The sequence below is a fragment of the Littorina saxatilis genome, linkage group LG2, assembly GCF_037325665.1.
Source record: "Littorina saxatilis isolate snail1 linkage group LG2, US_GU_Lsax_2.0, whole genome shotgun sequence".
Taxonomy (NCBI): Eukaryota; Metazoa; Mollusca; class Gastropoda; order Littorinimorpha; family Littorinidae; genus Littorina; species Littorina saxatilis.
Window position 1 is genome coordinate 99,681,827 of NC_090246.1, and position 25,753 is coordinate 99,707,579.

A 25,753-nucleotide genomic window follows, 5' to 3' on the forward strand; every position below is an offset into this window, starting at 1 on the left:
CTCAGCTTTCTCCCTGTGTGTGTGTGTGTGTGTGTGTGTGTGTGTGTGTGTCCTGCCATGATGACCAAGCTCTCTCACTGAGGGCAACCTAGCATGAATGGGCAGATCTTTCATCAACCGATGGGTGTCATCTGTGCTTATGGTGGGGAAGTCCTTTGAAAATTGCTTTTTTTGTTGCTTGTTAAAATGTTTAGGGTGTTCACTGTTCAGAAATCAATCTGGTTAAAACGCCTCACATGCCTACTCTTTCAGAATAATGATAAAGCAACCACTATTCTCCATGAACCAACGCCTGGATGAATACAACTTTAACTGTATTATTAGTCTGCAGCTCTATGTTCCCCCAGGAATCTATTAGGCATACAGAATACAGAATACAGTATTTATTGAGCCAAGTGACATTAAAAAACATTTAAAGCACAAGGAATTTCGCGTAGTGTTGGTGAAATACGTCAAAGTAGATCAGTGAATTATTTGTCTGCTTGGTATATGTACAGTACATGTACAGTGTGTCGCAGCATGGGGTATGGGTATGTGATCTTACGCTAGAAAAAACCCACCCACGTGCTTTTACACACTAAAAGCAAACATTGCTCACTATTTTACATTTAATATAGAATAGTCGCAATATTTATGAGATGGTTTTCCAAGTTGATCATGCTAGGAATGACGGTAATATAGCGTAGATATGTCACAGTTTGTAGTGCCTCAAGTTCGATGAGTGATGATGATGTGCCTATCTTCGTCCTTCGATGTCGAGTGACAGGAACGGTTGACTCTGGTTACAAGGTTTCACGTCGTATCACGTAGATTCTCATGGTAAGCGATTACGACGTTAGATAGTGATAAGTGAGGAAGATGACTGAAGATAGTATTAAAAGGAAAAAAAACCAACCCCGTCCCAGTTGGTTTTTGTTTAGATGACACCAGATGATGGATTAACGCTCCTTGAAGCTTTCAGGGAATATACCCATACAGTTGGTTTTTGTTTAGATGACACCAGATGATGGATTAACGCTCCTTGAAGCTTTCAGGGAATATACCCATACAGTTGGTTTTTGTTTAGATGACACCAGATGATGGATTAACGCTCCTTGAAGCTTTCAGGGAATATACCCATACAGTTGGTTTTTGTTTAGATGACACCAGATGATGGATTAACGCTCCTTGAAGCTTTCAGGGAATATACCCATACAGTTGGTTTTTGTTTAGATGACACCAGATGATGGATTAACGCTCCTTGAAGCTTTCAGGGAATATACCCATACAGTTGGTTTTTGTTTAGATGACACCAGATGATGGATTAACGCTCCTTGAAGCTTTCAGGGAATATACCCATACAGTTGGTTTTTGTTTAGATGACACCAGATGATGGATTAACGCTCCTTGAAGCTTTTAGGGAATATACCCATACAGTTGGTTTTTGTTTAGATGACACGAGATGATGGATTAACGCTCCTTGAAGCTTTTAGGGAATATACCCATACAGTTGGTTTTTGTTTAGATGACACCAGATGATGGATTAACGCTCCTTGAAGCTTTTAGGGAATATACCGATACAGTTGGTTTTTGTTTAGATGACACCAGATGATGGATTAACGCTCCTTGAAGCTTTTAGGGAATATACCCATACAGTTGGTTTTTGTTTAGATGACACCAGATGATGGATTAACGCTCCTTGAAGCTTTCAGGGAATATACCCATACAGTTGGTTTTTGTTTAGATGACACCAGATGATGGATTAACGCTCCTTGAAGCTTTCAGGGAATATACCGATACAGTTGACAGCACGATGCTAAAAAGCCTGTTACGCTCCGTTCCATTCTAAGGTTAGCGCTCTAGTCCCTTTGTAAGGTTGTTGTTACTACGACTGGCCTCAAAAATGTTGAAGTTGCCTAAGCTACATATACTCAATGAACTTATTTTTTTCATGAATGATAATGCATTGTTTTCGACAATATCGATTAGGAAAACTTTACCCAGTTCTTCTTGTAGTATGTGGATTGATAAAGAAGAACAATTCGTCTGGCATAATTACGTTTCTGTGCTAATGTTACGTCAATGTTACTATACATTCATTCGAACACACCACAGGCACACGATTCAAATTAAAACATTTATTCATTTGGACTGTCAAGGAGTTCAGTTATTTTTTCTGACAAGTGGAACCCACCTTTTGAGACCCCCCATTTTAAGACTCCCTCCCTTTTACAACTCTGTTTTTTCAGACTTTCTGTTCATAACCTCTGTAAATTTACCTCGATTTTAAGACTCCCTCCTTTTTAAGACCTGATTTTCTCAGACTTTTCTTGGTCTTAATAGGGGGGTTCCACTGTCCTAACAATTGCACTGGACTTGTGATTCTAGGGTCGCAGATTTGGAATCCGGGCAGGGCCGACTTTATGTGTAGACTCACAGACGGTATCCTTCAGGCATAGGAATTGAACTTTGTAAAAAAGGCGGAACATTTATAACTGAAGACGCAAAGCGTCAAGTCGACGGCGCAAAGCGCCTAGCCTTACTAGGGGTGTCCGGGGGCATGCTCCCCCGGAAAAAAAAATTCTCCAAAGAACCCAGATGGTGCAATCTGGTGTCATCTGAGCTCCAAGTTTGCCATTAAATTCTGTTTTTAGAATCAGAGTTTTTAGTACAAAAATGTACCAATATTTGCTTTTTTGAAGAAAAAAAATATATACATGTATTATATGGTTTAAATTTGTAAAAATTTTTATCTGTTGAGACAAACAGGAAAATGTAACTTGTAACACAATCTGTGCAATCTGGTTTACTTCCCAAACATAAAAGTTCAATAACTGAGGCGGGCGGTAGCAGTGCGTGAACAAAGTACGGAATGTTTTCGCGGGCTTTTGCGCAAAGGCCAAAGTAACCGGTGCTTTTTTTGTGTGCCTCCCCCCTTTATTTTTTCGGCGGACACTTTTGCATTTTCGGCGGAACAAAAAAAAAATTCGGCGGAAATCTGCCGTTCGGCGGACAATTCCCATGCCTGTATCCTTCTTCCACCACTGTGGCACGTAAAAGACCTTGGTCATTCTGCCATAAGTGCAGGTGGCTGATTACACCTAAATACGCATACACCTGGGTAGCGCGACTCTGTTGCTGCTAGCTTTCTACTAGGAGGAAGCGACCCGACTTTCCCAGCGATGGAACACTAAAGTAATGAAAATGAAATTGCCGTATTTGCCAAAAATTGCAGAGAGCACTTCAGGGATGTTGTGATATTAATCATAAATGTCTGCTGACATGTTGATGTAGTAATGATGGTGACCGCATAACGTGCACTGGCATCTGTCAAAAAAGCTGCAAGTTTCTTTTGATGTGTTAAGATTGCTGAAGCTGCCGATCCTAGCATATAGCAGTGTTTCACATCACATAAAACTGGAGGTGTAGAATCTCCTGATTGTAAATTTCAAGTACAAGTAGCCAAGCCAAGAGGTATTAAAACGGTCAACATTTTATCCAGGAGGTATGAACGTACACTATTTTTCATCATGCACTATGGAGCTTGTCTACCACGTGTAAAAACAAATGTTTGTAAACTCTTTGCATTAATATATGCAGATCTGACATGTTCTCCTTGCCTATCATAGAGATGATAATTTATTTCACAGTACATGTATCAGTCTCAAACCCTACCTGCTACCACTTGCATTTTTGCAGGATGTCTAAAAAACCCTTGCTTTTGTTGCTGAGAGGTATGATACATAGAAATATTCTGGAAATGTTGAACACTGTAAAGGTCTTGTGGTGTACAAATGGATACTGATTATAATGTAAAATTTTCCTACATTTCAGATTATTCCAGGTCTCTGGTTTAATGGTAACCCGTTAATCCTTGGTTTGTGGGATTAAGTACATTTGCCAAATCTTCTTCTTCGTTCATGGGCTTAGACTCCCACGTTCACTCATGTTTTTAGCACGAGTGGATTTTTACGTGTATGACCGTTTTTACCCTGCCATCCAGGCAGCATACGCCGATTTCGGGGGAAAATTTGCCAAATGATATGTGGGATTCCCAACGTTCGAAGCATTTACAGCAAGGTTTCAAGTGTTTTGAAAAAACGCTTCTAAAAATACACTGTAAATGACTATGCTCATTCCATGTTTTACAAGTACAGTGGAACCTGGGGACCACCTCTCAATAACCACCACCTGCCCATAACGACCATCCCCTAAGGATCCCGACCAACTTTATTTCTATACTAGCAGTCAGGCCCGGCTTCGCCCGGGTGTTTCTGCTCTCCCCTCTCTCAGAAACCTCTCGAATCTTATTCCAATGGGGAGCAGGGGGCAGGGTTAGTGTGTGTGTGTGTGGGGGGGGGGGGGGGGTGGCGGGATGATAGCGGGCGGGGGGTAACCCTTGAGAATGACACGGTATACTGTTTGATGAGAGTTACCTCCCTTCCGTGGGTGACAAAGCATGACTTACCTCCCTTGCACTATATAGACTGTATTGATAGATGGGGAGGGTAATTATCCGAGGAAGGAAACAATGTCTGGAGAAACTAAAACCCAGGTGCACATTTGTGGGTCCAGGGCAGTGTGCATGCAAAATATCTTGTGCTTATCTTTTGCCATTTCTGAGGTATGGCGACCACAGACAGACAGACACACACACACACACACACACAGACAGACACTCTCTTTTATTTATATGTATAGATGTATAGATATATACATGTAATTAACCTATCCATACCAATCACCTGTCTATAACAACTGCTGTTGGTCGGTTCTTTGGATAGCCGTCACAAACAGGTTCATCTATAATAATTTTTGCTGCTGTTCGAGTCCAAATGATCAAGTGTGTACCAGACCTGGGAACCCATACGATTTTGCCGTATTTTGTATGCCTGATTGTCTAAAAGACGATCAGTACGGTTGGTGAAAAAAAAAGTAAGACGAGAAAAATTCCTCAACTACTTTTCTCACAAGCGCATCCCTGTCATTCCTGTCATTCCTGTCATCCCTGTCATTCCTGTCATCCCTGTCATTCCTGTCATTCCTGTATATTTCATGGGGCACTGCTTAAAGGTCCGTGTCTACATTTTTATACCAAAATCGCCATTTGACCATTAAAGGTCCTTGTCTACATTTTTATACCAAAATCGCCATTTGACCATTAAAGGTCCTTGTCTACATTTTTATACCAAAATCGCCATTTGACCATTAATATGCAGAGTCTATTATCTACAATTATCAACAATACACCCCCTTTCGATCAAGAAAGACGAAGCCAGTGTAGCCGTTTGAAAATTCATTGTAGTATTCCAGCGTAGTACTCATAGTAGGATATCCTTATTTGGAAAATGCCAAGCGCAAAACTCCTCTCAAATCCCGTGCATTTAAAAAAAAGCGTGCACTTGTTTGGGCGTGGCTATAAGCATAGTGACATGAATTTGATTGGTCAGTATTTTTAGGCAAAGCACATGTTCTCAGCAAACAGAAAACAAAATATTGAAAGCGTGAGTCACGCTACCCAAAAATAAAAAATTTTTTACATATATTTTGTTTTCTATAACTTTTTTCCCCATGGTTCATTCATCATCTGACATAACTTTTTAGCGAACTCTAACCATAAGATTATTGAAAAAAAAGCAAAAATGTAGACGACCACCTTTAAATTAATGATTAAAAATAACTGGATAACTCTGCGTTCGATCAATGATTTGTTTTAAATGTATTGGTAAACTTATTTAACGGTGCAACGGACGCGTGCAAAGCATGTTTGAATCATTAATGTTCAAATGTTGTGTGGAGTACACTCATTTTTCGGAAAATACGTCAAGTTTGTTTGAGAATACTCCCAAGTGCAAAACACGGGTTCCCAGTCTGGTGTATATTTCGACGGATGGTGTTGGGCGGGGAGAGGAGGAATTTAGCTAGAAAAAAATTTGTGAGAATGGAAAGAGACTGAACTTTCACATGAGACTATGTCTTTGCTAAAAAAATATGCAGTATATGTGACTACCACTACCAGTTGTGATTTTTTGTTAACATTGATGTTTGGATGAAATTCCTGCTCATTAAACCATTCAAAACGATACATTGGAAATATACTGTACATTTGCTTGTTATATGTGTGTATGCATGCAAGAGAACTGAACTCGCTGAATAATTGAATCGTGTAGGACGTATGTAAATGTAACTAGCATTGTCAATCCAAGCTGCAAGACGCATTTTAACGTCCATCTTCGATTGAAAATCCAATCATCCATTCATCCCTGTTCAAGCTTCAAATATGCATACACAAAGTCAACTTAGAGTCAATATCACGTTTAATTCACAACATCACCTAGTGATCAAACACTTCCTCAATTCACAGAACAGAACCTGCTGTCAGCGTCACTAGGCAAAAACCGGTCTCAAGACGGTGGTAGAAACTTCACAGCTTCCTGGAAGAGCTCATTCTCGCCACAAGCTTTGAGCCATTTTTTTACATTGGCGGGAGCATCCCCTCCAAGCCTGGCCCCCTGTACAGCGGACCAGACCACCACATCAGCCACAGATAGACTGGCCCCAACTAACCACTGTGCCTTGCCCAGGCGAGCGTTTAAAGTCCGCAGCGCTGCCGATCGCTCCTTATTGTTGCCTCCCAAGATCTGTTGCTGAGAAAGGTCGAGGAGCTCGTCGATCTGAGTGGCGGTGATGGCATCACTGCTGTCATAGGCAGGCTGCAGCAGACGCGACAAGTAGCGTGCAATGTTGGCCTCCCCCTCCACGTACGTCTGGCGGGTCGGGCTCACCATCATCCGGGGGCCGTTGGCAACTGGAGGAAAATAGACATGCTGTTACTCACATGTACAATACAATGTTTGGAATAAGAAGCCTAAATAGGCCAGAAATATAATGGGGGTGATATGTGCGTCATGCCTGCATGTGTCTGTATGTAGTCACTTCAGTTCACCGAGGACTGCCAGTAGGTGTGATGATCACAAACTTACGAGACTGATGAGACAAACAAACAAAAATCATAGAATACATATTACATAAGAAACAGGAATTTCAGTGGTTTCCATCGTACAAAACATTTTTTGGGAAAAAGCACATGGGGCGCACAACCAACAACTTCAAAATGAATATGGAATCAATACAAGCTGACCAAAACTTTCAACACTTCACTGACACAGTAACCCTGATTCATGTGTCAATTATAAAGAGTCTTCATTTAAAGGGACCAATTTCTAGTCAGCTGCACTAACAACTTTAACCAACCAGCACACACGAACAAAGAACAACTTTCACACTTGCACCAACCAGCACATACGAACAAAGAACAAGAAATTTCACTGACTTTTCTTCCATACAACAGTGACGGCTAGCTGGTAAGTGCTGCGTGCGCCTGTCTGGGGCCCGTTGTGCAGAAAAGCACGTAGCTTCTCCGGTGTGTCAGTGGCGGAGGAGTGGACGAAAGTGGATGTAAGTACTTGGCACTGTGTGGACAGCTGCTTGAGCAAGACCAGCAGAGAGAGGGGGGCTGACGAAGGATCGGCACTGATCACCAGGTCGTGGAGTTTACCATTCTGTCAAGATGAAAATGATAAAATAATAAAAACATAAAACAGGCATTAACATTTCTTTCTTTCTTTCTTTCTGCGTTTATGGGCTGAAACTCCCACGTTCACTGATGGGTTTTTATGTGTATGACCGTTTTTGCCCCGCCATTCAGACAGCCATAAGCCGCCTTCCGGGGATAACGTTGAACTCATTGTCTCCCAGGTACGGATATATATCCGTACCCACTCATATGGCTCTATCTGACCTGGTACGGATATACCCGTACAAACAGTCACTTCAGTCGCTTCCTGTAACGTCGATCTAACGCCTGCATTCTAGCGTGTTGATACACAGTTTCTACACAGTTACTACAATTCTGAGTGACCTGCTGGTCTCGGCTAAAAAAAAACTTGGTCAACATAGCTGTGGTAGAAAGTGTTACATATGGTCGCATTTCAAGAATTTAATAAAGCATGAAAAGTTTATAAAATAATACATTCAGTAACGTTTCCCTTGAAACAGTTCAGCAAAACGAGGCTTCTGTGCTGAAGATAAAATAAATCTGGAATTCACGGGCTGGCACTGCACCATATTCCCTGTTCAAGTTCAATAAACATTTTAGGTTAGTTTGTAACAGACACTGCTTAATCATTCGTGAAGGATTCTTCAGTACTTAGTGAGGTAAGGTAGTAACAGTACAGCAGACGCGGCACACATTATGCTGGAGACTATGTATGCCAAGAACACAAAAATCAAATGGCCCAGTAAAAAGAAGACTGCCAAAACATGTATCCGAAAAAAGTTTCACACAAAAAAAACCAGGCAGTAAGAAAGGGCTGTGGTAGATGAAAGACCCTTCAGCAAAAATGAGAATGGCAGTAACTGAACAGTTCTATGTTCAAGATATAGTGTAATAAAACACACAAACTTCTTTGTAACCTTTATGTAGTTTATGTCTTACAGAATAGCAACTACACAAGCAACATACCTGGAGTGGTGACTGATCTGAGGATGCTGATGTTGCTGCAGCACCTACAGTTGGCGAAGCAGCTGCGGAAAGATTGACACCTCGCTGCTGTGCCATCGCCTGAACGCTTTGCTGCAGTTTCTGAAGTTCTTGCAGTACCTTCTCCTGTCGCTGCTCCAGCTTACGGACTCTCTCAGGAACCTGCTCCTCTCCTCCGCTCTGAAAGCAGAAGTCAAAATCCTTAAGTTAAATGAAATGTCATACATGCACTGACGACCGAAAGAACCAATTTGATGGACAGGTTCAGGCTGATCATCTTGCAGCCACTGCTCTGAAATTGTGAAGCTGAGAGATACAGCTGTTGAGTGCCTACCGTCCACCTGCGCATCTTGAGGTGTACTGTTCTTTTCACTAAAACTCAAATACAATCTCGCTATGAACATCAAACAACAGCGCTGAAGTGCCAGAAAACATTAACATTTTAGGTAATACATGTACAATTTCGTCGGATTTTATTATCTGAAAGTGGGACTAGAAAGACAACAAGAAACATGGGCAGTTACGTCAATGACGGTTGTAAAATTTGCACTACCCGCACAATTCCTTTACATTTCAAAACTCTTTTGACAAAAAATCACAAATGAGTTAAATTGCAAGTACTTTTCATTGACCTTTTGATGACATTACTGTCTTAAATAGAGCCGAATCATATTGACAACTGAACTGCACTAATGAAACTCTTTACTTTGAATAATTTACAATCGGGAACCTTGAGCATGTGTGTACGTGTGTGTGTTTTTCTCTCTTCATGTGTGTGTGTGTGTGTGTGTGTGTGTGTGTGTGTGTGTGTTTCTTTCTTCATGTGTGTGTGTGTGTGTGTGTGTGTGTGTGTGTGTGTGTGTGTTTCTTTCTTCATGTGGGTGTGTGTGACTTTTTTTGGTGTCTGCACTGCAGTGACTTGCAAAGATGAATTTTAGCAGCATGTCTCTATTCGCACTCTGAAAACATCAATATACTCACTGCAAAACAAAATACATGCACATGTATTTCAAAAACATACATGTGCAGGTATTACAACAGTTCCATAACAAAGACCACAAATCTTCACAGAACATAGACAAACAATCAACAGGGGTGACAGAGTTATTACCCCTGCAGGGGGAAAAATAGCACAGGGCGTCTGATCTGATGCCAGCAAGAAGGTTACTGCACTGGAGGCACACACACAGCATGCAGTGACATAGCATTCCTCCCAGTACACCCCACCTTTTTAGTGCCTGTACCACTGCTACTTGCATTATCTCTTCTCCTGGTAGGGCTTCCGTCTGTCATCTGTTTTTCACCTATTCCTTCATTGCTGTTTTTAACACTGTGCCGTTTGTATTCTGTTACGTCAGCTCCTTTTTCTGGCGTTGTGTGTGGGTCAAAACAGGTCACTGTGATAGTTTCTTCTCCTCTCTTTGAAATTTCACAATGCTCCTGCAATACAGACATCTCCCTTTCTGACAGTTTCTCTTGACCAAAACAATGCAATGTATCACTGCCTGCATCCATTCTTGGGCTTGGCTCATGACCAAAACTCTCTGCATTAATAAAGTCTTTTTCGGGTTTTGTCTGATAATCACAGTGAGCAGTGACATGACTTTCTCTCATCAACAGATCCAATTTTTGTTTGCTTTCAGTCTCCACTACAGCTTGTGTTTTCACCAAATTTGCAATCACTATCCCAACTGGCACAGTTCCAATGGTTTTACCAGATGACTGTTGCATGTGCCTGTAGGTTGACCCATGTTCTTTCAGCCTGTCGAGATCTTTTGTTTGCATCCGACTATCAATGGTAATTGATTTTGGTTGCAGATTGACTATTGGCTGTATCTTTGCTTTTTTCGGTACACACTCTGTAAGCTTAGACTGCACGCAACTGTCAGTTGCATCCATTTCCTTTTTCCACTTCAGATGACTCAGAAAGCTTTCTGTGGCAATTTCTTCCACAGTCTTTTTTGGAGCTTTAAAACTATCTATCCTTTTGGGTCTAAACTCACTGCAGTGTGGCTTTATCATGGGTATGGTTGTAAAACCTGAGTTTCCCATGTCACTTCTTGAGGCAGGACCGCCCTCTCCTTCCATTTCTCCTGAATTTTCCGAAGCACCACCCTGATACTGTCTGTCAATGCCTGCATGCCTGGTGTCTCCTGGAAAACTTCTGCTCCCACTCCCAGCAAAGGCGGCCACATGCTCCTCAGGATTAGTGATTTTGTACGTCTGAATAATGTACTCCTTGCTGATGGTGGGTTCCGATGGAAAATCCCTGCTCTTCAGCAGAAAGGAGTCTGCGCTGACTGACCGAGGACACTGGCCACTGCTATGCGTATGAGTCTGGTCACATTCAGGAAGCCAGTCCTCTTCTATCCTGGAGGAGTAGCTTCCCAACAGGCCTCGCCTGCTGTCCGCTGCAGGACTGTCCGCACAATGCAGAAGTCCTCGTTCCGCCCTGTCCAAGCTCTTTCCATGTCTGTCATGGCGGCTCTGGAACTCAACGTCTCTCTTGCGCTTCCTTTCCTCCTCGCTTTTTTCCGACCGGCAATTTCTAAAGACATTGCTGATTTCGTCTGCGCACCGAGACAAAATATTTCCCATATCTGAGCCGAAAACGAAAAGCGAAAAAGTTCTGGAAATTTTGTCTTTCTATTTACATTATAACTTATTTTTCTGCAAGCTTTCAACTACTACCCTAACCACAACATCATCTCTCACAATGAACAATGTTTGTACAACATTTGTATTAAAAACAAAAAGAGGAAAAAGATGTCATTCTGCACAGCAGACAAGATCAATTCCAGTTTGTGAAGACCGTCTTCCACAAGAGCCAGGAGAACACTGCGACCTCAGCTTCCTCTCTTTCTCGCTCATTCTTTGAGCCTGTATGGCACTCCACCCTGTGTGCTAGTGAATCAGATCCCAGCTTCAAGATGCAATGCAGCCTTAGCTCAGCTTAGCTTAGCTCACACTGCACACACCCCCACTACAACTTCCCCCTCACTTCCCATCATCTCTTCCCTCCACCCCATCATCACAACAGACAGCTCAACATTCCGAGCAGGGCACACTGCTCTGACACCATGTGGCATCACACAAACACCAGTGAAAGGGAGACTTGCAGAGGGCGGCTTCACACTGCAATCACCAGCACATTTCCTGAGTGCAGACAGGTGTGTCAGTGTGGGGAGGAAGTTATACTTTTAACCTATCCCCCAGAGTGTCTTATGCCATTGCACACTGAAGGGCACCCGGTGGGTGGAGGGTTCAGGAGCAAACACGCCAGCCAGTTGTATGTCAATAGCTCAGACAAACGGGTACAGGTGTAAACTTTGCAATGCCGGGTGCACGAGCAATCATGCCCTGAGAGAGAGAGAGAGAGAGAGAGAGAGAGAGAGAGAGAGAGAGAGAGAGAGAGAGAGAGAGAGAGAGAGAGAGAGAGAGAAAGAGAGAGAGAGAGAGAAAGAGAGAGAGTGAGAGAGAGAGAGAGACAGACAGACTGACAGAGAGAGAGAGACAGACAGACAGACAGACAGAGAGAGCAGGATGTGACACAGACATTTCTCTCTCAATTACCATTCATCTGCTCTTTTTGCCTGGCCTATTAGTCCCTCTTTCCCACAGAAAAAAGACAAAATGAAGAAAAGAATAAATTTGTCTTATTTGGGTGTGTCTCGTGTCACTGTTTTAAGTTAACGTACTGTACAATGTACAGTTAAAACCATGAAAAATTCAGCAGAAAAACAACTGACAAGCAAACAAATTTAGATCATCAAACTAATAAAGACACAATATCTAAGTTTACCATCGGAATTATGCACAGAAATTCTGTCCAGAATAAGTAAGTTCTAACGTAATCTGATACTGTTCGTCTGCACACCACAACTAATCAAATGTCAGAAAATGAAAGATAAGGTGAGCCAATTATTTCTATGAAACTGGAATCTACAAAATGTGTTATTTTTGTTATGTATGTGCATCAGGTTGTGTTATTTTTGTTATGTATGTGCATCAGTTTGCCTGCTGAAGTTGCGGATCTTTTCTCATTATAAACATAATCTGTACAATACTTATCAGTACATTTCTCAAGAAGCCTCTGCAAGAGCCTCACTGCTTCTCTTGCTGAGTTGCGAGCTGTTCCCGGAAATAGACACAGCAGGTACACAAGAGCAAATCACACCAGCTGGCATTCAGCCCTCTGTTGCATACATCAGCACCAGCACAGTTGTTCTTCCCCAGCAGAACAGCAACTTTATCGCCAAAACATCATGTTTGTGTCAATATACAAGGATATTATATACCCTAGTTGTTATTTTTAACATAACTGACCGTATAACTATGCCTAATCGCTCAATTAGCTATGCGGAATGTGAATGCGTTTGCTAGATAACAGGTGTGACTTCCAAAATCCAATGGTATTTATTGCTGCCCACCTATCCCATATCCCCCCCCCCCCCCCCCCCCCAAAAAAAAAGAGCCAGACTAAGGAAGAGGAGTGGAATATGAAAGAAGCAGGTGAAATGAAAGAAAACAAATCAAGTATAATTATATATACTACATGAATACCCGCTTCGCCGGGAAGAAGTTTCCCGGCTTTGCCGAGTGTACGCCGGCTTTGCCGGCGCATTGTACGCGATTGACGCCACACGAAGGAAGGGAGATAAACGCGCAAGTCATGAAAAAATAAGGTGTACCGTACTTTCCGGGTCATAAGGCGCGACTTTTTTCCTCGAGTTCGACCCCTGCGTCTTGTATAATGAAGCGCCTAATCCGTGTATGAAATACGAAAAAAATCAAAGAGACCGCTTGAGTACCAGTCAAACAACTTGTGATAATGCATGTTTCAGCTACTAGGTACTGCCCTGCCTTTGATCTGGCGCACACACAGATTTCCACTCTGTTAAACTCGGTCACTGACCGGTCACTGACCCCGATGCAGGAAGTGTTTCCTCTCTCAGATATGACAGGGGAACCACCTCTCATGGCAAAAACTGGGTCATTGACCCCTGGGAAGAAGGTCGTGTCTTTTAACAAGGCCACCTAGCTATCACAATGCCTTTGATCTGGCCCACACATATTTTCACTCAGTTAAAGTCTGTCACTGACCGGTCACTGACCCAGATGCAGGAAGTGTTTCCTCTCTCAGATATGACAGGGGAACCACCTCTCATGGCAAAAACTGGGTCATTTTGGTGCGCCCTATCGGCCCCCTGCGTCCAATGGGTGACTGGATTACAATTTTTTTTAAAAAGAAGGGGGTGCGTCTTAGATAACGAAGCGCCTTGTCACCCGGAAAGTACGGTAGTTGACATTTTGGAAGTGTACTGTACATTATACATAACAACCTTTGATATGTACCGGCAAAGATGCACATCCTGATAGCTTGGATATAGCCAACTTCTCACCGTTATGATTATGTACGTGCCAATGTATATTTGTAAGCATGCAAAAAAAAAATTTGAAAAAAAATTTGAAAAAAATATGAAAAAAATATTGAAAAACAGTATTTTCTGGTACATAAACATTTTGGAAGAGATTAATTACGTAAGTCCACCAAAGAACCAGACAGCTTGAGAAAAACCTATGTACATCATCAAAATGCCCATTAAGTTAGACAGAAGCGGTATAATTCAATGCAAATTGGGTGCATTTCCTGGAGGTGTTGTCTCAAGACGGTGAAGTAGTACCAGAAAAACCTATGTACATCATCAAAATGCCCATTAAGTTAGACAGAAGCCGTATAATTCAATGCAAATTGGGTGCATTTCCTGGAGGTGTTGTCTCAAGACGGTGAAGTAGTACCAGAAAAACCTATGTACATCATCAAAATGCCCATTAAGTTAGACAGAAGCCGTATAATTCAATGCAAATTGGGTGCATTTCCTGGAGGTGTTGTCTCAAGACGGTGAAGTAGTACCAGAAAAACCTATGTACATCATCAAAATGCCCATTAAGTTAGACAGAAGCCGTATAATTCAATGCAAATTGGGTGCATTTCCTGGAGGTGTAGTCTCAAGACGGTGAAGTAGTACCAGAAAAACCTATGTACATCATCAAAATGCCCATTAAGTTAGACAGAAGCCGTATAATTCAATGCAAATTGGGTGCATTTCCTGGAGGTGTTGTCTCAAGACGGTGAAGTAGTACCAGAAAAACCTATGTACATCATCAAAATGCCCATTAAGTTAGACAGAAGCCGTATAATTCAATGCAAATTGGGTGCATTTCCTGGAGGTGTTGTCTCAAGACGGTGAAGTAGTACCAGAAAAACCGCTGGATACATTTCTTCATGGTTTTCCAAATCCTGTTGTAAGGTCACTTGACAATTCGCTACAGCTATGAAAACAAAGTTTTTACAAATGAATGAGAGCTTAAAGGGATAAAACTGACAGAAAACCATGTTTAATCACCCCAGGAGCCATACAGTCTGGGTTGGGGGTTATTATGATGCCACCACACAACAGGAATACCTTAAAATAAGTGTTTGAGGGCTCAGTTATTCAAACTTGAAACGACTGGTTTTGAGTAGCATTTATTATTTGAGTAGTGTTTACCTGCTTGGAGGAATTTGTAACCATTAGTAATAAATAAAATTTGACGATGAACGGAATCCTGACTCCTGATACAGGCTGACATCAATTACCACTCGTCGATTTAAATCCCTTTAAAGTTTAATTAATTAGAATAGTTACAATAAAGCATTTGAGAGCAAATCATTAAAGGGGTATCTAACTTACACTTTACAGCACAGCCAATGTTCTTTGAACAGTTTAAGGTTCCACATGTCAGAAAACTTTCCCAAATTGGCTGCTTAGGGGTTATTAATAATAAAATCTTTAAACAAAAATCTGATTGAAATATCCAATCTAATTCTTAATAAAAAAAAAAAAATGACATTTTCATCTCAGCTAAATTGACTGTGTCATAAGGCAAAATGCCTTGCCACCATTGTCATGTTGTGCAGTATATGTGGCCACAGCGGTCACAGCAATTCACTGTAGTGGCATTTTGAGCACTAGATTGAGTGGATTTGTTTTCAACCTGGAAAAGCCTTTTGTGCTTTTTCTACCTCCAGGAAATGCTCCTCTAGTAAATGCGCAAACTTTAGGTTGAACTAGAGCCCTTATGCACAAGTTATTAGAGAGCTAAGTAGTCTAAACTAAACTCCATGCAAACTTGCAAAATAAACTGTTCACACTAATGTCTATGCACATTTCTTTACTAACCGAGTTGTTAATACTAATAGTTGGAATAATTTACCATCTACCATTATGTCACCAAAAATGAACGCTGAACACTAACAAAATAAGACAAAAAAGAAATGGAAAAAAATCATTACAAATATTGAAATAACATCATAGAGCAGGCAAAAGGCTTATGAAGCCTACATGTTGTACATGATATGATATGATGATACACTCGTTGACATGTTGTCACAGGACTACAAACAGAATCTGTCTAAATCAAATTAATGAGAGACACGAAAATGTTGATGAAACTGAAACTAGTGAAAGATCGCTCCATCGACATACAAGCCGAGGTATTTGTATTCTCATCTATATCTATATATAGGTCATTCTCAGAAATGGTGGTCCAGTGAGAGTGAGTAGGGGTGACACATTTGAAATCATGAAAAAGTAAATTAAAATTATTTCTACCACGACTTTTTTCATCTGAATCTATTCCTGAGACATTAAAGCATTGTTGTATGTCAATAAAAATGGTTTCTATACGTTGGTGTTGTTTTTGTGTGCTTTTCAATTGCGAAGTTCGGCCGTTTCCGGATCGCCGAAGCGTTACACGACTTTCGTGATCAACAATATGTTCAGTCTCATGGCTAAATGCAAACATGCAAACACCAACAAATTACTGCAATCGACAGTCAGGAGTTCAGTATTGGATGTAGCAACACATCTTTGCAAAAACTCACGCTGAATTTGAAGTTACGGGCTTCGAACAAAAAATTATGAATGTCGTAACGCATCGTATCCGGACTCGATGCGCGAACATCGGACAGCAATGTGCTCCATGACTTTGCCACATCACGGCTATTTTTAGCTCTTTGGCACACAGGAAGTTCGAACAAGAAAATAGTCCTTTGAATCACAGCCAAATATTCACAGAAAATACCAGAATCATAACATTTTCTGAAACTCATGGCGTCGTTTCCTGACCTACGTTACGACTGAAGATGGTTTTTACTTAATTGTCGAGCCTGCAAAGCTTTGTCACAAACTTACACACCGCGGATGGCGACAATGTAGTGTCGGAAGGATATCGAGTGCAAACAGTCTCTCAAAGCGCGAAGTTTAGCGGAACAAAGCAGCCAAGAAGTTTTCGTATCCTCTGATCGTCGATGTTCGACATTCATCAAGTACTTAAAATGGGTAATCTGAACGCAACAGGAACTTTCAACAAATACAGCAAACTCTGACGAATTGTGTTTTGTGTAGTTATTTTGGGTCAGACGGGTTTTGCCGGCAGGAAAGGCCAAACAGTGCAGATTCATGTCTGTCGCACAGGAACCGAAAGTGGTTCAAGCATTTCGTTTCTGTGTTGCGACATTCACCTTAGTTTTGTTCCAAATGTCATTTTTTTACCAATATTAGTTGAAGTCCTTACCTTTCATAACTAGAATGTGTTGGGTAGAACACAAAAATACTGCAGAACTGATAAAAAATGCACAAAGGATTGAAGGCTTCGGTGGTTTAAAGTTGGAATTTGGTTTCCATGTTACAACATTCATCACGTAAATACAACACTTTAAAACGTCTCTTATTCAGCAACCAATTACTCTTTTTGTCTAATTTTTGCATTATTATGTATAGCAAACAATAGACTTCATAGTAAAAACAATTATTTTGTATTTCTTGACACTTTATTTTTTACTTTGTATGTAACACTTTGGACCACCATTTCTGAGAATGACCCATATAATAATATATATGGCTTGTGTGTGTCTGTCTGTCTGTGTGTTCACGATTCACGGCCAAAGTTCTCGATGGATCTGCTTCAAATTTGGTGGGCATATTCAGGTAGACCCCGGACACAATCGTGGAAAATTTTGAACACGTGCGTGCTCTCAGTGCACAGCGCTGAACCAATTTTGGTTTTTCTGTACATCCATTCCCAGTAACTCTTCCTTATCTTCTCCAGTGTTTTGCGCGTTTATCTCCCTTCCTTCAGGTATTTGGCTCTACTTCTTCCCGGCGAAGCCGGTACCCGGCGAAGCGGGTAATCATCTATATACTAGATGATTACCCGCTTCGCCGGGTACCGGCTTCGCCGGGAAGAAGTAGAGCCGAATACCAGGCTGTGCCTGGGACCCGGCTTTGCCAGTAACGTAGTAACGGGAATATGGATTGACGCCACACGGAGGAAGGGAGATAATCGCGGCTGAAAACACTGGAGAAGATAAGGAAGAGTTACTGGTAGTGGATCCCGACAAAAAAACACAAAATGGGTTCAGCGCGCACAGCGCTGCGTGCTGAGAGCACGTGTTGAAATATCTCATCGATGAGGTTGTGTCCGGGGTGTAGCTGAATACGCTGTCCAAATTTGAAAAAGATCCACCGAGAACTTTGGCCGTGCATCGCGAACAGACAGACAGACACTAGTCGTATATATATATAGATGCCTGTGTTACTGTTACTCTTCCAATGGGCCGATCGATGTTGTGTCAAATCCTAAAACAGAGATGTTGTGTCAGTCCATACAGAACTCGGCAGACACGAACTGACGCAGGCAGTCCTGTTTTGGTCAGCCCGATCTATATCTCGTGTTACTAATAATATATATATATACCGAGAGGCATAAATTCCGCAAACGGAACTTTAAAAAATCAAAAAAAATCAACTCGGTGGTGAATGTTTTCAATGTTTGAATATTTTATTTATTGGCCATTTTAATGTTTATAAACCTTCGCTTTATTGATTTTGAATAGAACATCATGAAATGACAATTTTTTTAAAAAAGTGACTGAGTCTAAGCGCAATGATTTTGGAAAACGTTCAGTGTTCATCACGTTCAATGCTTTGGCCAGCTCTGAGCATCCCAATCGCTTGCTGAGTCTCTCTCCTTCATCAAGTCGTGGCATGATTGCGATATCTGATACAGCCAAACAGCCAGTTGCATTTCATAGGGCCATACACTATCTTTTTTACGTTATTGTCTCCCGTTCAGCCCATGGTCTTTATTAGCACAGTGAGCTGTGGCTGGATCAGCAATACTGCAAAGCGCACGCTGACAGCATGAAACATTTGCTCCGACACTCAAGATGTCAACTACAAATTACAGGTTCAATCTGATTTTCGTTTGAGAGCAAAATCGTTCAATGCACTATTTGCAGAATTTATGCCTTTCAGTATATATATTATTAGGCAAAAAAAAAAAAAAGGTCTGTTTACGGTAACCCGACCGACCCTAATCTTTTTTTTGGATCGTCTGAAAAAAACAAAAAAACGCATCCAAAATAGAGCTGTTTGCGCTCAAACAGCAGACGACAGAAGGGAGGTAAGCTCAAAGTACTGTTTATAGTTATGTTGGGCAAAAACAGGGATTGATGAGAAGAAATGAACTGTGAAACATCATAGAGAGGGGAGAAAAAAAAAAAATAAAAGCCAACCTACCGACCCTATTTTTTCACCCTATGTTACCGTAAACCGACCTTTTTTTTTTTTTGGCCTTAGTATTAGTCGTATACATGTCTTGTACAGGGCCAGATCGCACAATGGGTTGTAATGTAACACGACCAAAAGATCGATAACTGACCTCTCGATTGGACGAAATTCTGTCAGACGAAGAAACATACCAAACATCAATCTAATCTTATTCACACAAAACAGAAGACAGGAACAACAACTGAACAAGAGGCGAAGCCTTCAAGGCTCACGAAAGAAATCGACAAACAGTAACACAAACTCAATCACTCAGTAGGTAGCGGCAGTAACGCTAGTCCCATGCGGGAAAGCGAGATCTGTGCTGAAAATAACACGTTTTCAATTTCCGACAGCTTTCAATATATGGCATATTATTGAAAATGGAAACTACAGAAATGAAGTTGGATTCTTTGTCTTTTACCCCATGCCATTTGTTTGCAAAATGTGCTTGGATTGAATGCGTGTGCGTGAATCACAAATACTCTCTCCGGATTTTCGGACAGCCGTGACGCGACCGCCATTACTACTTGCTCTTCAACTTTTTGTGGTGTTTCCCTTTCGGCGTTGTATTTTCTAAAAATAGTTTCATTCAACGATCGGAAACCAGTGTCAACTGCTAAAGAAAGAGTCCCTTTTCTTTCTAGGGGGGGTATTTTTTAGATTAAATCGATGGTGGATTTTAGACATGGACAATAAAAAATTGCCCAACTTTAACCTTTCGTAACTTAAAAACAACTCAAACGATCGTAGTCGTAAAAGATGCGCTAGAAAGTCCGATTTCTTGTGAATCCTCCAAATATGGAAGTTTCCGTTTAAGATTCATGCGCGCGAAGCGCGAGCCAATCAAAACCGAGGACCTGCAAAACCGGTAAAATCCGTTGCGTTGATCGCGAGTCATGGCGGAGTATTCAAGCGAAGCGATGGTGACGCACGCTTCGAGACAATTTGTGGAAGAAATCAAACCCATCCTTGGTAAGTGTTGATGTTTTTCTGTTCATTTAGTGTTTAGAAGTTGATCTGTCGAACCATTCTGCTGAATTTAGCGTTTTGAGTGCGTAGTTTTCATTTTGATGATAGTAGTTTGTGCTGGGTCATTTTGTATTGGGTGTTGAAATGGGGGTACTCGATAAACGACCTAAGTTATTTTTTGCCTTTCGCCGTACATGTGATATATTTGTTTCAAACTAATCTTGAATTATTACTCCGATGGTTTTTGTTTCTCAGTTGTTGTTTTCTTGAGGATTAAATTAGGATTAAAAGGAATAATTGTTCCTTTGCTAAAACCGGAAGTGCAAGACTAGGCCTAGCAACGAGTAGCGTAGCTTACATGCACTGACCCTAGCGCATCTCCATTCCTTCTTCCTTTTCCCCCCAGTTAATCAGAGTTTATGGTCCATCAAACTTGTGTGATTACTAATTTGTTTCTCATGACAAGCAAGGTGATATAATAAATTAGAAACGAGTTAAAAAATAACCAAATACATGACAGAAAAACAAAGCAAACTTTTGTTTTGGGACAAAAGTAAAACTGAAAGTAAACAGGCCTTCATGGTGGCTTCCAGTAAGTTCGTCACACGGTAGATTCGTCACCGGTCCCGGTAACTTCGCCACAGTAGTCCGAGCGCGGCTCTCTCTATCTCTCTCTCTCTCTCTCTCTCTCTCTCTCTCTCTCTCTCTCTCTCACCTCCTTCCACCCCTCCCTCTCCTCACATTGAGTTTCTCTGCCTCCTTGACAGTGAGGTTGAAGTCATAGGACTCCCTCTCTCTCTCTCTTGGTCGCGCGTGTGTGGGTGTTAGTCAGTGTGTGGGTGTGTGTGCGATGGTGTGTGTGAGTGTTTGTGCGTTTGTACGTGCGTGTGTGTGCGTGCGTGTCATGGATATGGGTGTATGTACGTCCGTCCGTCTCTCTCTCTCTCTCTCTCTCTCTCTCTCTCTCTCTCTCGCTCCCTCTCTCAGACTACATGCTTTTGAGAACTGCTCAATGAGTAGATCTCGGGTTGAGAACTGCTCAATGAGTAGATCTCGGGTTTTAAAATAACAACGCTCGGACTGTGTCGTCTGAAAACTGCTCAGTTGAGAACTGCACAATGAGTAGATCTCGGGTTTTAAAATAACAACTCTCTCTCTCTTTCTCTCTCTCTCTCTCTCTCTTTCTCTCTCTCTAAAAAATGTCAGTGAATCTTGAATCTCTCCCACAAATCAAACATCTGAAAGCATAAGCTCTAAGCTTAACACCCGCCCACCCCTGCCAGTAATTTCGTCACGGGTGACGAATCTACCGCGTGACGAACTTACTGGTAGCCTTCATGGTTTCAGTACAAAAATATTATGAACATAGTATTACATTTTTGTTTTGTTTGTGCGTGTTACAGATGATGCTCACTTCCAGCAAATGAAGTCTGCTTTCACACTCACAGCAACTGGAAGAGGTCGACCACCCAAACTTCAGCTGGTACCACTGACCAACAAGCTATTGTTGCAGCTGGATCTGCTTCGGTTGGAAACAGGGAGGGATTGGAGTGACCTGGTTTAATTTCTCCCCAAAGTGTTCGAGTGAACTTGCTGCAAGGACTTGAAATCAAGGCAGAAATTGAGGGAACAGTGAAAGAAGCAACAAAGCTGGGGAATAAGACTGGATTAGAACTAGAAGCATTTTTGGATATCGACGCAGGGCGTTGCATCATGGGCCGGAATGTTGGGGTTCATTTGCTGAAACATAGGATCACAAGAAACCACCTGCTCAATCCGGACCTTCTGGAAGACCTTGACCGTCCATCAGAACTTGTGAATGGCATGGTGCTCGATCTAATATCGTTCCACAAAAAGGAGAACCTATCGCTGACTTCTGCCAGATTCCTGCATCGGTTGTTTTTGGACACAACATTGTGCTTGCACCATTTTCTTCTTCTGGCAGAACATTCACAGTCGAATCTCCAGCAAACCTGCCTGCCATGTACACCTGTTTCAAGCAGTACTTGACTGACAACTTTGTTTGACTGACTTTGAAGAAGGGGTATATATGCATTTGACTGTCACTTCTCATCCGACTGTGCACTTTGCAAGAATTTAGTTTTCCCCAGAGAACTGTGAACAATGTTAGTAAATTTATCCCACATACGTGAGAGAGATAACCGTGAGATAAAAATCGTTCAAATCACACGTGTGTATATCATGTAAATGAGGTCAACCGGAAGGTCAAGCTATGTAAATTAGTAGTACATGGGATAAACCGGAAGGTCAAGCTAATCCTATCGAGGAAGGATATGCTTTGCTGTTGTTGTTCCTTTTGGTTTCTTTTATCCTGTGGCCACTGCTTTTCTTTTTATCTGGTATATTTTGAAGTGATGGGTTTGATTTCTTCCACAAATTGTCTCGAAGCGTGCGTCACCATTGCTTCGCTCGAATACTCCGCCATGACTCGCGATCAACGCAACGGATTTTACCGGTTTTGCAGGTACTCGGTTTTGATTGTTCGAATATTAAACTTAACAGTGTTGACAAAGGCGAACTACTTTGTCCTAGTTTGAGAGTGTGTGTCATGGCGGAGGAATGAATGTCAAATTGAGTAAAGTGGTTTGAAGTTCTAAAGCGGTTGATCCAAAGGCAATATCGCTGTCGGTGACTTTTAGTTAGATCTGGCACAGAAGTATATAATGTAGGATAAACAGAATACTACATGGCTTGCTGTGTCGTACCAGATTTACACTCGTTGCTTTTTCAAATAGTAAACAGCTCGCTTTCGCAGTTCACTATTTAAACAAGAAGGGCAAAGCCCATACGACTCACATCCTTGACCTTTACATGACCTTGACCTTCAGGGTCAAGGTCAAATAACTAAACCTAGCAATGACATCATACACTAAGAACTGCTTTACACATTTTTCCTACCAAAATACATGTGACCTTGACCCAAGGTCAAGGTCATCTAAGGTCATGCAACACAAAGCTGTTAATTCAAGACATAGGAAGTACAATGGTGCTTATTGGCTCTTTCTACCATGAGATATGGTCACTTTTAGTGGTTCACTACCTTATTTTGGTCACATTTCATAAGGGTCAAAGTGACCTTGATCATATGCGACCAAATGTGTCTCATGATGAAAGCATAACATGTGCCCCACATAATTTTTAAGTTTGAAACAGTTATCTTCCATAGTTCAGGGTCAAGGTCACTTCAAAATATGTATACAATCCAACTTTAAAGGACCCTTGCGACCTTGACCTTGAAGCAAGGTCAACCAAACTGGTGTCCAAAGATAGGGCTTACATTGCCCTGTATAGCATACATAGCTAAGGTTGCCATTCTCGATAACTTCAGAAGAAAATGTGAAAAATGGCCGTTTTTAAGACAACAATTACGGCCCCTGTGACCTTGAACTTGATGTGAGGTCAAGTTGCCGCACATGTTTTTTGAGATCTTGTAACCATACACCATCAGGCCACATCAGGTGTTGATAGACTTAATAGTGTCCAAGAAATATCCAACGTTAAAGTTTTCCGGGCGGACGCCGGGACGGACGGACGGACGACTCGGGTGAGTACATAGACTCACTTTTGCTTCGCATGTGAGTCAAAAAACAACTCGTGTAAATCTGGTACGACACAGCAAGCCATGTAGTATTCTCTAGATCTTACTTCAATCAATCAATCAATATGAGGCTTATATCGCGCATATTCCGTGGGTACAGTTCTAAGCGCAGGGATTTATATATATATATTTTTTTAATTTAAAAAAAAAAATTTTTATGCAATTTATATCGCGCACATATTCAAGGCGCAGGGATAACAGTGACATTTTTATCTAAGCCTATACAATTTTGCCAGGAAAGACCCTTTTGTCAATCGTGGGATCTTTAACGTGCACACCCCAATGTAGTGTACTTGATTGAACACATATTTGTGAAGATAACATTGTAATCAATCTACACACCAAAAATCATGGCTGTATTTTCAGTAGTTTCTGAAATATTTCAATCTGAAATGTGCTACCCCCCTCTGGGGGGGGGGGGGGGGGGTTTGTCCACTCTTGGGGGATTATTTTCAACATTACACTGAATTTTACTGATGTCTGTAAAGATTACACTGTAATCTATCTACACACCAAAATTTTTCGTTGTATCTTAAATAGTTTCTTAATTATTGGCCTTGAAGTGCGAAAAACTGTAATTTTCCTGTTTTTCCGCTTGACAAATTGAGGTTTTTGACATTTTTGAGGCTCTTATACTCCAAAAGCATTGAACTAAGCTGTCTGAAAAAAAATAGCCATGTTCTACACACATTTGTTTGGAATATGTGAAAGTTTCAGACAGCTGCTATACATATTGTGTGAATTGTGATGACCCAAAGTTGCCCTCCCGTGCAATTTTGCGATGGGTTTAATTGTGTTTTTCGTGAAGTTTGCATGCTTGCTGACAGAAGCCATATGAGATTAGAGGGCTAGAACTATGTGTTTTTTCTATTCTTGGTTGCTGATAACAGATCCTGAAAAGTTGAAAGGGCTGAGGATAACTATGTGGTACCCACATGCTGCTGAAGTTGCCCTATTTTACAGTTTTAAGCAGAGTCGCGACAGCGTATGTACTAAAATATCAAAATCTCAGGAACTAATAAAGGTATCCACTTACTTTTTTTTGTGTTTTGCTTGTACTTTATTTTTCTTTCAAGACATCACAAAACATTCACTCTCACTTCAAAACCAAGTTTTGACTGCCGCTACCTACACTCCGTCACACATACACACACACACAGTAAGCATAGGTGACACTGTGCAAGAAAGCGAGACACTAGATCTAGATCTGTCTGTCTGCATGTAGCCTACTTACAAAGTTACAGGGACACGACTGCCAACTAGTCTCGGCCCGCACAAAAAAACAATGACCGAGACGTTCAGTAATTGATTTCCTTCGCGTGACGTCTAACCCTCTTACGCCATAATGTGACGTCTTCAAATGACGAAATGTTAAAGTTTCTACCACAGACATACACACGCACGCACGCACATACGCACGCACGCACGCACAGACAAAGTTACGATCGCATAGGCTACACTTACGTGAGCCAAAAATCATTTGTTGCCTGTTCGCCTGGTGTACATTCCCCTTCAAACTAAACTCCCAGAACTTACCAATATCCCTGTCGTATCGCTCTCAAATTTCTTCACTTTGTACATTGCCACATTTGACACGATTTCGGCATTTGTGTCAAAGAACGGTTTGACGCGGTACATCTTTGGAACAGTACCGCTTCCTTGCTGAGCAACAGCAGACGCCATGGCGATGATGGCCACGTTTTCCCCAAGACGTGATCGAGTTCTTTCCCTTGTAACGAAAAACTCATTGTCAGGGGAGGTAAGTGAAAGGAATTTCGCATCTCATTTAATATTATTTTGTTCTCTTCTCGATGTTCAAAACGAGACTGGACGAGAAGAAAAAATGCAACAGACAGTTTGATTGGTTGTTGTAAAATAATGATTAAGGACAACACATACACAGTGCAACACACAATATCACACCATGATAACTTTTGAGTACTTAGCTAGGTGCTCAACATCACTTTCATCCAGTTAATTCCACAAAAT

The 25,753-nt window shown here is 41.4% G+C and overlaps 1 protein-coding gene and 2 long non-coding RNA genes across 4 annotated transcripts; 2 read left to right on the forward strand and 1 right to left on the reverse strand.

Annotated features, from left to right (window-relative positions):
* Window positions 1–4,356: 4,356 nt before the first annotated feature.
* On the forward strand, window positions 4,357–6,064 carry LOC138960313 (uncharacterized). Its single transcript, XR_011453942.1, has 2 exons — window positions 4,357–5,052; window positions 5,147–6,064. It is a non-coding gene; the product is annotated as an uncharacterized lncRNA (long non-coding RNA).
* Window positions 6,065–6,278: 214 nt separating this feature from the next.
* Window positions 6,279–25,490, reverse strand: LOC138960311 (aminoacyl tRNA synthase complex-interacting multifunctional protein 2-like). 2 transcript variants are annotated; one of them, XM_070332161.1, is made up of 4 exons: window positions 25,301–25,490; window positions 8,504–8,701; window positions 7,313–7,541; window positions 6,279–6,787 (listed from the first exon to the last, which is right to left on the reverse strand). In XM_070332161.1, the coding sequence occupies exons 1-4, from the start codon at window positions 25,445–25,447 to the stop codon at window positions 6,384–6,386; spliced, it is 978 nt and encodes a 325-aa protein (XP_070188262.1). In that variant the 5' UTR covers window positions 25,448–25,490; the 3' UTR covers window positions 6,279–6,383. The 2 variants fall into 2 exon arrangements, with proteins under 2 accessions (XP_070188262.1, XP_070188260.1); XM_070332159.1 differs by lacking the exon at window positions 25,301–25,490 and adding an exon at window positions 9,749–11,357.
* On the forward strand, window positions 19,608–24,799 carry LOC138960312 (uncharacterized). The gene is made up of 2 exons (XR_011453941.1): window positions 19,608–20,148; window positions 21,549–24,799. It is a non-coding gene; the product is annotated as an uncharacterized lncRNA (long non-coding RNA).
* Window positions 25,491–25,753: the final 263 nt, after the last annotated feature.